General features: G+C 35.7%; 1 protein-coding gene across 4 annotated transcripts in view; it reads left to right on the forward strand.

The window, feature by feature from the left end:
- Positions 1-12183, forward strand: part of LRRIQ1 (leucine rich repeats and IQ motif containing 1) — a 236041-nt gene that overhangs the window by 192003 nt on the left and 31855 nt on the right. For all 4 annotated transcript variants that reach the window (XM_086403705.1, XM_086403709.1, XM_086403708.1 and 1 more), the window contains exon 24: positions 5492-5624. In XM_086403705.1, the coding sequence (XP_086259831.1) occupies positions 5492-5624 (133 nt within the window). The remainder of the gene's footprint in view (positions 1-5491; positions 5625-12183) is intronic.

Raw genomic sequence — 12183 nt, forward strand, 5'->3', positions numbered from 1 at the left:
GTAGAAATTAAAATCAAACAATGGGCAGGAGAAAATATTTGCACCAGTGGTAACAGATAAAGAATTTTGAATGGTCAGTTGAAAGCAAAAATGGAAATACTAGAATCCAGCAGATAATTGGGAAGAATAAGAAAGATACTTTACACTTTATATATTATTGATAAGAAATCATATGGAACCACTTTAAATTTTGCTAGCAGTAGAAATATATAAATTAAGACTGTATTAGACAATATTTTTCTCAAAGTATCAACAGTTTTAAAATACTTAATATCCCAATGCTGACTAGGGACTTAGTGAAATGATTAACCTCATATAACTTGTGGTAAATTGGTAAAGGTTTTGTAAACTATTTGACGATATAGATTATACCATGTTCCTCAAAATATTCAGAAATTCAGACATGTTACCTAATTCCACCCTAAAATGGATTAAATAGAATAATTAAAAACCTTCATGTAACAAGTTGGTACATCATAGGGTATAACCCCTAAAAGCATTTTCAGGTTTAGATTTCCATTACATAGAATTCATTTGTCATAGTACTAATGGAAAAATGCGATAAAACAAATCTATGGGAAAAAGAACTACAAAGAAATGCCTTAGAAGTGTTATTCAGTGGTTATCTTTGAATAGTGGGCTTTTTGTAGATTATCATTTCTTTGACTTTTTACTTTTCAGTATTTTTAAGGTTAACTATTGTGAAAATGTGTTATTTATATAGTAAAAGAGTTTAACAATTTATTTAAATAAAATTAATAGAATGTGTGTCCTGGAGTAAAAACAGCATATATAGACTGTAGTAACTAGGGGAGAGCATGGATCAAAAAGAGAACTTTTGTCTTAGGATGATGGTACAAGAAATTAATGAAGACCTAGAAAAGTAGGAAAGAACAGTAGGTAGGTAGTAGATTGCATTTTGCAGGCATAAAGGTGTTTCTCCTAAAATCAAAAGGATTTATTGGGAAGTCTAACTAGAAAAATTCCAGAAAAAATCTACTTCTGCTTTACTGACTATGCAAACAAAGTCATAGTTTGTTATGGATCACAGCAAACTGTGGAAAATTCTTAAAGAGATGGAATACCAGACCACCTGACCTACCTCCTGAGAAACCTGTATGCAGGACAAGAAGCAACAGTTAGAACAGGATATGGAGCAACAGACTGGTTCCAAATCAGAAAAGAAATACATCAAGGCTGTATATTGTCACCCTGCTTATTTAACTTATATACAGAGTACGTCATGAGAAATGCCGGGCTGGATGAAGCACAAGCTGGAATCAAGATTGTCTGGAGAAATATTAATAACCTGAGATATGCAGATGACACCACCCTTATGGCAGAAAGCAAAGAACTAAAGAGCCTCTTGATGAAAGTGAAAGAGGAGAGTGAAAAAGTTGGCTTAAAACTCAACATTCAGAAAACTAAGATCATGGCATCCGGTCCCATCACTTCATGGGAAATAGATGGGGAAACAGTGGAAAAAGTGACACTTTATTTTGAGGGGGCTCCAAAATCACTGCAGATGGTGACTGCAGCCATGAAATTAAAAGACACTTGCTCCTTGGAAGAAAAGCTATGGCCAACCTAGACAGCATATTAAAAAGCAGAGACATTACTTTGCCAACAAAGGTCCATCCAGTCAAAGCTATGGTTTTTCCAGTAGTCATGTATGGATGTGAGAGTTGGACTATAAAGGAAGCTGAGTGCCGAAGAACTGATGCTTTTGAACTGAGGGGTTGGAGAAAATTCTCTTGAGAGTCCCTTGGACTGCAAAGAGATCCAACCAGTCCATCCTAGAGGAAATCAGTCCTAAATACTCATTGAAAGGGACTGATGCTGAAGCTGAAACTTCAATACTTCAACTCAAAGTGACTCATTTGAAAAGACACTGATGCTCGGAAATATTGAAGGCTGGAGGAGAAGGGGACGACAGAGGATGAGGGTTGGGTGGCATCACTGACTTGATGGACACAAGTTTGAGCAAGCTCCGGGAGTTGATGATGGACAGGAAAGCCTGGCATGCTGCAGTCCATGGGGTCGTAAAGAGTCAGACACGACTGAGCAACTGAACTGAACTAGAAAATGACAAAGGTCTGTAAGTAAACCTGGCACCATTATTCTTCCTAAACAAAATGCTAAAAGCAAGCTTCAATAAGTAAATCCTACTTTCTCCTCAGTGGCAGGGGTAATCCTGAAATGCTATTGCAAAAGTCATTTGCCAGAATCATTTCCTGCAGCCTTGGAATGGCAGTATGCTTGGATCTATCTAGCCAATGTCACCACTATGCTAGTTCTCTTTTTACACTGAATTCATGCCAATCTACCAATCCATGCCTTCAGGTTAAAAGAATTAATATGAGTTGGACTCTTACAGTGAAATCTCTAATCTTTATTCGGGGATGATTATTGAGAAACTGGACTGAGTCTAATGTAAAACCACTTATGGTTTATGGAGTGTTACTGTAGAATTGAGGAAAACTTTTCAGAATAAGCACTTTAAAAGGGGGCTATTGCAAGTATATGTCTCTATTTTCGAAAGCAGAAAGACACAAAGATTATTTTTAGCTAAAAGTACACTTGCTACATATCAAGAGTAGGTAAAGTTCCAATTGTAGGTTCAGTTAATTATCAGGGTCACTGATTCCTCTCTGTCATTCCCTTCTGTCATTGCACTCATGGGTTCACCATTTGGTCTGATCAACCAAGAAAGGCAGATAAAACCCTGGGACTCTGCTGGAAAAGAAACTTAGTGCTTAATGCAGTAACTGGGGTGGCAAGCCCAAATCTTCCCTTTGTTTGAGTCTCTTTTTTAGTTTCTATATAAAGAAAGCCATTTATTAAAATGCTCTCTGCTCATGAATTCAGTGGTCAGCCCTTGAATGCAGAGTAATTATTCCTTCAGTACAGCAACTATGGAGAAAGTGAAAATGAAAGTCACACAGTCGTGTCAGACTCTTTGTGACCCCATGGACTGTATAGTCAATGGAATTCTCTAGGCCAGAATACTGGAGTGGGTAGCCGTTCCCTTCTCCAGGGGATCTTCCCAAGCCAGGGATCAATCCCAGGTCTCCACGTTGTAGATGGATTCTTTATCAGCTGAGCCACAAGGGAAGCCCAAGAATACTGGAGTGGGTAGCCTTCCCTTCTCCAGTAAATCTTCCTGGCCAAGGAATTGAACCAGGGCCTCCTGCCTTGTAGGAGGATTCTTTACCAACTGAGCTGTCAGGGAAACCCTGCAACTATGGAGGGTTTGGCTTAAATTCAGGCAGACCAGGTGGTGCTAGTGGTAAACAATCTGCCAACAGATACATGGGTTTGATCCCTGGGTCGGTAAGATCCCCTGGAGAAGGAAATGGCAATCCACTCCAGTATGCTCGCCTGGGTTAGACCATGGACAAAGGAGCCTGGCTGTAGTCCATAAGGTCACAAAGAGTCAGACACGACTGAAGGAACTTAGCATGCACGCAGGAAACAAGGGATATGACCATTTTAGAAATGTAAGATGTCATGAGAAGTTAACAGGAAGTTAAGTAATGTAATTTAGAGAAATAAACATCTTGACTTGTAGCTTTTCTGAGAACTGGACCTAGTATCTCTTTGGACTGAAAATTAGTCATTTCACTAGTACCACAGCAAATTTTAAGGGAAAAAAAAAAAGACATGATGAATGTATCATCTTAACATAATCAAAACAATAGATGCTGAGTGTGTATCCATGTGTGAATGTGTCTCTGCCCATGCACCTAGCATTCAAAATAAGCTTCACAGCATGTCTCATTTGTCCTCCAAACAACCTGCAAATAAAAGATTACTTTCTATGTTTGAAGATCTACAGTGAAAGAATTGTTCATCTGCTAAGACGTGCCTGACTCTTTGCAACCCCGTGGACTGCTGCACACCAGGCTTCCCTGTCCATGGCTATCTCTCAAAGTTTAGTCAGACTCATGTTCACTGAGTCAGTGTACCATCCAACCATCTCATCCTCTCTCATCCCCTTGCCCTCCTGCCCTCAATCTCTCCCAGAATCAGGAGTCTTTTCCAATGAGTTGGCTCTTCGTATCAGATGGCCAAAGTATTGGAGCTTCACCATCAGTCCTTCCAATGAATATTCAGGGTTGATTTCCTTTAGGATTGATTCATTTGATCTCCTTGCTATCAAGGGACTCTCAAGAGTCTTCTCCAGCACCACAATTTGAAAGCATCAATTTTTTGGTGCTCAGCCTTCTTTATGGTCCAGTGTTCACATCCATACATGACTACTGGAAAAAACATAGTTTTAAATACAGACCTTTGTCAGCAAAGTGATGTCTCTGCTTTTTAATATGCTGTCTAGCTTTGTCATAGCTTTCCTTTCAAGGAGTCAGCATCCTTTAATTTTATGGCTGCAGTCACCATCTGCAGTGCTTTTGGAGCCCAAGAAAATAAAATCTGTCACTGTTTCCACTTTTTCCCCCTCTATTTGCCATGAAGTGATGGGACTGGATGCCATGATCTTAGTTTTCTGAATGTTGAGTTTTAAGCTAGGTGAAGCCAGTTGAAAGAATAGTTCAAATTAAAAACTGATGTTTTAAATAAAAATTGTAGATTTCTTGTGAGTTTAATTACCATGAGTTAGTTTCAGTAGGTACCCCCTCTCTGGTGTACTGTCAGTGAACCCTACAAAGCTAAAATGTCCCTAAACATGGTGATGGCACCAAAAAAGAAGCCATCTAAAAAATCAAGTCCATGGAGAAGTGTTCTAGAACAACAGGTCTTCATTGTAACTCAAGTGTGTGGCATTCATGTGGCAGCAATGTCTGCAGATTTTTTTTTTGAATAATATAAATGCATATACTATATTTAGGTGTAGCTATAAGGGTTGGATTTTTCTTTTTCTTTTTTTAAACTATTTTATTTTCCTTTATATTTGTTACCTTGTATTCTCACCTGGAGTAATTTCTCCTTTTGCATAGTTTCCATACTCATCTTCTTTGTTACCCTTTCCCCTCTCCATCTTTGAAATCATTGCTATGGCATTAGCACAGGTTTCCTAAACCTAATATAAATGATTTTCCTAACTTACATATTGTACTAGCTTATATAAACCAAGTTTTGTTTTATACAAAATTACAAGTCTATTTTGAGTATCCTCAATATAAATTATAAATTCTTCATATGGATAAGATTGTATGAGAACAATTAGATTTTAAATTCTGTCTACCAAAAATAATTATTTCTATTTTCTAACTAAAACACTAAAAAACAAGCCCTATAGGATGTTGGTTTCATTAAAACAACTCTGCTTTTCAAAATAAGTGGGTTTGAAACTCAAACAGGAAAAGTACTTAGTCTATAAGTGACTGACAGTATTTTTCTTACAGATGATTTAGCTCCCCTGACCTGTCTTGTTTTTCTCTTCCTTGTGATAAAATTGTTAGCCTAGACTAAGCTGCTTGGCCAAAATTTTATTTCTTTAAAAAACAAATAATATTTTCATATTTTTCCCTAGATAAGGAAGAAGAATTTATGTATAAGGATACCACTGCAAATGAAAAATTAGAAAGGAGTAAAGAATATACGTACCAATGGCTTCATACACAGGTTGGGGTTCTTGAAACGACTGGTTCCAGAAATATGAAATGGTGAGGTCTTCTCCCTTAAATCAGATTTTTGTATTGCAAACATATATTGAAAAGTGAAACCTATGTTAATTATGCTAAAACAAACATGACTTTATATAGCCGAAGGCCAATATACGACATTACCAGACTATAAATGGTCTCTTATATAGAATAGATTTGATCACTATGTTTTTTCACTGTAAAATATTCAAGAGCTTAGTTTCTGCAATGCTTAAAAATCAGCACAATTGATTGATGGTGATGATGAACCCACAAATGGTTCTACTTTATAAAGTAAAATGCATGGTATCTATTAACTGTTTATAAATATCATCTGTATTGGTGATTGCAGTATTTTATTTTTTGTTATTTTTATTATCATTTATGTTTAGCAGTTAAAATTAAACTCAACCCCAATCCTGCCACTTTACCAGTCATGTAACTGATTCTTAGTGATGTCTCAATATTTTAGTTTCCTCCTCTTTATAGTGAGATATCTCTCTTTCTCACAAGATAGAGGTGAGTTCTCAAATTGAGGTTATCAAATGTTGATATCCCTTAGCAGCAAAAAAAGGTGCCTTGAACTTAATAAGTAATCAATTAATTTTTGTTATATTAATGTATGTATTAGTTTTCTAGGGCTACCATAACAAAATACTAGATTGCATGGCTTAAAGCGCAGAGATCTATTTTCTCACAGTGTTGGAAGCTGAAAGTCCAAGATCAAGGAGTCAGCAAGTTTGGTTTCTTTGGAGGTCTGTCTCCTTGGCTTGCAGATGCTCCGTCTCACTGGCTCCTCGCGTGACCATCCTTCCACCTGCGTTACCTGTGTTCTAATCTCCTCTTTGAACAAGGACACCGTTATATTGGATTAGGGCCCACCTCTTTGAACTCGTTTTACTTTGTCTCTTTCAAGGCCTTGTCTTCATATAGTAACTTTCTGAGGTATTAAAGATTAGGATTTGAATGTATAAATTTTGAGAAAACAAGATTTGAACATATAAATTTTGAGGGAACAAGATTCAGTCCAAACAATACATAACATAAAACATTTATGTACATAACTACTAAACCAAAATTTAAAAAAAAATAAAAGTCTGGAGATAATATTTTTGAATATTTTTTGTTTAATTACAGTACAGTTGATTTACAATGCCATGTTAGCTTCAGGAGTAGAACACATATATATTCTTTTTCACATTCTTTTCACTTATGTGCTCAATAGCTTCAGTCATGTCTGGCTCTTTTGTAACCCCATGGACCATAGCCTGCCAGGCTTCTCTGTCCATGGGATTCTCCAGGCAAGAATACTGGAGTGGTTTGCCATGCCTTCACCCAGGGCATCTTCCCAACCCAGGGATCAAACCCAGGTCTCTTGAGTCTCCTGCATTGAAGGCAGATTCTTTACCTACTGAACCACCTGGGAAACCCTTTTCCTTTATAGGTTATTACAGAATACTATTTAGTTTCTCATATTATACAGTTGTATAAATTTTTACGACTTTCACTGTAGCTATGCATATCCGCAAAACAGTTTTTAAAAGTGCTACTTAAGCATTTTCAAATATATAAACCAATATGAATCTAAATATAGATGACACTTTGGAAACATTTCCAGGGGTTGTGGGTATTAATTATTTAAATGAGTAACAAAGAAAACAGTTATGAGGTCTAACACTTAATATAGCAGAATGTTATAATGTATAAAAATTAAACCTTTTTTATAATATATACAAGTGAAAAAACCTTCATATGTAGTCAATTCTATCCATATAATATCTTTAATAATACGGAAAAAGGTGAAATTACAACACTTCAAAACCTGGGTTGTTATATCCTATTTCATTGTGAGCAAAGAAAGTAGGAATAAAACAATCAACATTTGAGGCTTTTTTTATTTTGCTGAGTGTTCCTATTGATGCAAGTACAGTTTATTTATGCTGGTATTAATTGATTTAGCATAATTCATAACAAGATATTTTCAGGACTATAACCAAATGTAGCATAACTCATAGCTTACCATCTATATTAACCAGATGAAAGAGATCTTCTTTAGAGATTTAAAAGCATCTGTACAGATAATGTGAAAAATACAAACAAAACATTTCAGGATGTATTTTTAAGATATTTAAACATTTAATAACATCAGTTACTCCTTAATTAGTTATATTTCAGCATATAATGCAACAGACAATTATCGGTGGATTTTGTCCTTTGAAAATATAATATATAAAGGAATATTTAAGTATTAATATTTTAAGAAAAATTTTTTTCTAAAACAGAAGTTCTTGAAAAGCCAAATATGAATGCTCTAGCCTTAAACAGAAGTTAATTGTGAGCATTAGTATAATGCACTAAACATACCAGACCTATTTTAAATAAGAAGCTTTGCCTTTCTTATAAGTAAGATAGATAAGTAGATGTGGTACAATATTTACCCGTACTATAATTTATTAGCTAAGGTTATTGGTACTTGCAGATTATTTTTATCTGTGTATGCATTTATGTTTGGCAAATTTAAAATTTATGTCAAATTGAATTTTAAAGTAATTATGAAAAGACATAAATTTGTATATATATTTGTATTCACCTAATTTATTTATTTATTTATTTTTTTTTTGCATGTTGCCACTTTTTATTTTTATTTATTTATTTTTTTTTTAATTTTATTTTTTAAAAAAAAATCACATGCTCCCCATCCTGAACCCTCCTCCCTCCCAACCTCCCCATACCATCCCCCTGGGCCTTCCCAGCGCACCAGCCCCAAGCATCCAGCATCGTGCACTGAACCTGGACTGGCATCTCGTTTCATACATGACATTTCACATGTTTCAATGACATTCTCCCAAATCTTCCCACCCTCTCCCACAGAGTCCATAAGACTGTTCTATACATCAGTGTCTCTTTTGCTGTCTCGTACACAGGGTTATCGTTACCATCTTTCTAAATTCCATATACATGCGTTAGTATACTGTATTTATGTTTTTCCTTCTGGCTTACTTCACTCTGTATAATAGTCTCCAGTTTCATCCACCTCATTAGAACTGATTCAAATGTATTCTTTTTAATGGCTGAGTAATACTCCATTGTGTATATGTACCACAGCTTTCTTATCCATTCATCTGCTGATGGACATCTAGGTTGCTTCCATGTCCTGGCTATTATAAACAGTGCTGCGATGAACATTGGGGTACACGTGTCTCTTTCCCTTCTGGTTTCCTCAGTGTGTATGCCCAGCAGTGGGATTGCTGGATCATAAGGCAGTTCTATTTCCAGTTTTTTAAGGAATCTCCACACTGTTCTCCATAGTGGCTGTACTAATTTGCATTCCCACCAACAGTGTAAGAGGGTTCCCTTTTCTCCACACCCTCTCCAGCATTTATTATTTGTAGACTTTTGGATTGCAGCCATTCTGACTGGTGTGAAATGGTACCTCATAGTGGTTTTGATTTGCATTTCTCTGATATAGAGTGATGTTGAACATCTTTTCAAGTGTTTGTTAGCCATCTGTATGTCTTCTTTGGAGAAATGTCTATTTAGATCTTTGGCCCATTTTTTGATTGGGTCATTTATTTTTCTGGAGTTGAGCTGTAGGAGTTGCTTGTATATTTTTGAGATTAGTTGTTTGTCGGTTGCTTCATTTGCTATTATTTTCTCCCATTCTGAAGGCTGTCTTTTCACCTTGCTAATAGTTTCCTTTGATGTGCAGAAGCTTTTAAGTTTAATTAGGTCCCATTTGTTTATTTTTGCTTTTATTTCCAATATTCTGGGAGGTGGGTCATAGAGGATCCTGCTGTGATGTATGTCAGAGAGTGTTTTGCCTATGTTCTCCTCTAGGAGTTTTATAGTTTCTGGTCTTACATTGAGATCTTTAATCCATTTTGAGTTTATTTTTGTATATGGTGTTAGAAAGTGTTCTAGTTTCATTCTTTTACAAGTGGTTGACCAGATTTCCCAGCACCACTTGTTAAAGAGATTGTCTTTAATCCACTGTATATTCTTGCCTCCTTTGTCAAAGATAAGGTGTCCATATGTGCGTGGATTTATCTCTGGGCTTTCTATTTTGTTCCATTGATCTATATTTCTGTCTTTGTGCCAGTACCATACTGTCTTGATAACTGTGGCTTTGTAGTAGAGCCTGAAGTCAGGTAGGTTGATTCCTCCAGTTCCATTTTTCTTTCTCAAGATCGCTTTGGCTATTCGAGGTTTTTTGTATTTCCATACAAATTGTGAAATTATTTGTTCTAGCTCTGTGAAGAATACTGTTGGTAGCTTGATAGGGATTGCATTGAATCTATAAATTGCTTTGGGTAGTATACTCATTTTCACTATATTGATTCTTCCAATCCATGAACATGGTATATTTCTCCATCTATTAGTGTCCTCTTTGATTTCTTTCACCAGTGTTTTATAGTTTTCTATATATAGGTCTTTAGTTTCTTTAGGTAGATATATTCCTAAGTATTTTATTCTCTTCGTTGCAATGGTGAATGGAATTGTTTCCTTAATTTCTCTTTCTGTTTTCTCATTATTAGTGTATAGGAATGCAAGGGATTTCTGTGTGTTGATTTTATATCCTGCAACTTTACTATAATCATTAATTAGTTCTAGTAATTTTCTGGTGGAGTCTTTAGGGTTTTCTATGTAGAGGATCATGTCATCTGCAAATAGTGAGAGTTTTACTTCTTCTTTTCCAATTTGGATTCCTTTTATTTCTTTTTCTGCTCTGATTGCTGTAGCCAAAACTTCCAAAACTATGTTGAATAGTAATGGTGAAAGTGGGCACCCTTGTTTTGTTCCTGACTTTAGAGGAAATGCTTTCAATTTTTCACCATTGAGGATAATGTTTGCTGTGGGTTTGTCATATATAGCTTTTATTATGTTGAGGTATGTTCCTTCTATTCCTGCTTTCTGGAGAGTTTTTATCATAAATGGGTGTTGAATTTTGTCAAAGGCTTTCTCTGCATCTATTGAGATAATCATATGGTTTTTGTTTTTCAATTTGTTAATGTGGTGTATTACATTGATTGATTTGCGGATATTGAAGAATCCTTGCATCCCTGGGATAAAGCCCACTTGGTCATGGTGTATGATCTTTTTAATGTGTTGTTGGATTCTGATTGCTAGAATTTTGTTTAGGATTTTTGCATCTATGTTCATCAGTGATATTGGCCTATAGTTTTCTTTTTTTGTGGCATCTTTGTCAGGTTTTGGTATTAGGGTGATGGTGGCCTCATAGGATGAGTTTGGAAGTTTACCTTCCTCTGCAATTTTCTGGAAGAGTTTGAGCAGGATAGGTGTTAGCTCTTCTCTAAATTTTTGGTAGAATTCAGCTGTGAAGCCGTCTGGACCTGGGCTTTTGTTTGCTGGAAGATTTTTGATTACAGTTTCAATTTCCATGCTTGTGATGGGTCTGTTAAGGTTTTCTATTTCTTCCTGGTCGAGTTTTGGAAAGTTGTACTTTTCTAAGAATTTGTCCATTTCTTCCTCGTTGTCCATTTTATTGGCATATAATTGTTGATAATAGTCTCTTATGATCCTTTGTATTTCTATATTGTCTGTTGTGATCTCTCCACTGTCATTTCTAATTTTATTGATTTGATTTTTCTCCCTTTGTTTCTTGATGAGTCTGGCTAATGGTTTGTCAATTTTATTTATCCTTTCAAAGAACCAGCTTTTGGCTTTGTTGATTTTTGCTATGGTCTCTTTTGTTTCTTTTGCATTTATTTCTGCTCTAATTTTTAAGATTTCTTTCCTTCTACTAACCCTGGGGTTCTTCATTTCTTCCTTTTCTAGTTGTTTGAGGTGTAGAGTTAGGTTATTTATTTGACTTTTTTCTTGTTTCTTGAGGTGTGCCTGTATTGCTATGAACTTTCCCCTTAGGACTGCTTTTACTGTGTCCCACAGGTTTTGGGTTGTTGTGTTTTCATTTTCATTCGTTTCTATGCAAATTTTGATTTCTTTTTTGATTTCTTCTGTGATTTCTTGGTTATTCAGCAGCGTGTTGTTCAGCCTCCATACGTTGGAATTTTTAATAGTTTTTCTCCTGTAATTGAGATCTAATCTTACTGCATTGTGGTCAGAAAAGATGCTTGGAATGATTTCTATTTTTTTGAATTTACCAAGGCTAGCTTTATGGCCCAGGATGTGATCTATCCTGGAGAAGGTTCCATGTGCGCTTGAGAAAAAGGTGAAATTCATTGTTTTGGGATGAAATGTCCTATAGATATCAATTAGGTCTAACTGGTCTATTGTATCGTTTAAAGTTTGTGTTTCCTTATTAATTTTCTGTTTAGTTGATCTATCCATAGGTGTGAGTGGGGTATTAAAGTCTCCCACTATTATTGTGTTATTGTTAATTTCTCCTTTCATACTTGTTAGCATTTGTCTTACATACTGCGATGCTCCCGTGTTGGGTGCATATATATTTATAATTGTTATATCTTCTTCTTGGATTGATCCTTTGATCATTATGTAGTGACCTTCTTTGTCTCTTTTCACAGCCTTTGTTTTAAAGTCTATTTTATCTGATATGAGTATTGCTACTCCTGCTTTCTTTTGGTCCCTATTTGCATGGAAA

The sequence above is a fragment of the Bos grunniens genome, chromosome 5 (assembly GCF_055505025.1).
Source record: "Bos grunniens cultivar Pamir isolate PY7600 chromosome 5, Bosgru_T2T1.0, whole genome shotgun sequence".
NCBI lineage: Eukaryota > Metazoa > Chordata > Mammalia > Artiodactyla > Bovidae > Bos > Bos grunniens.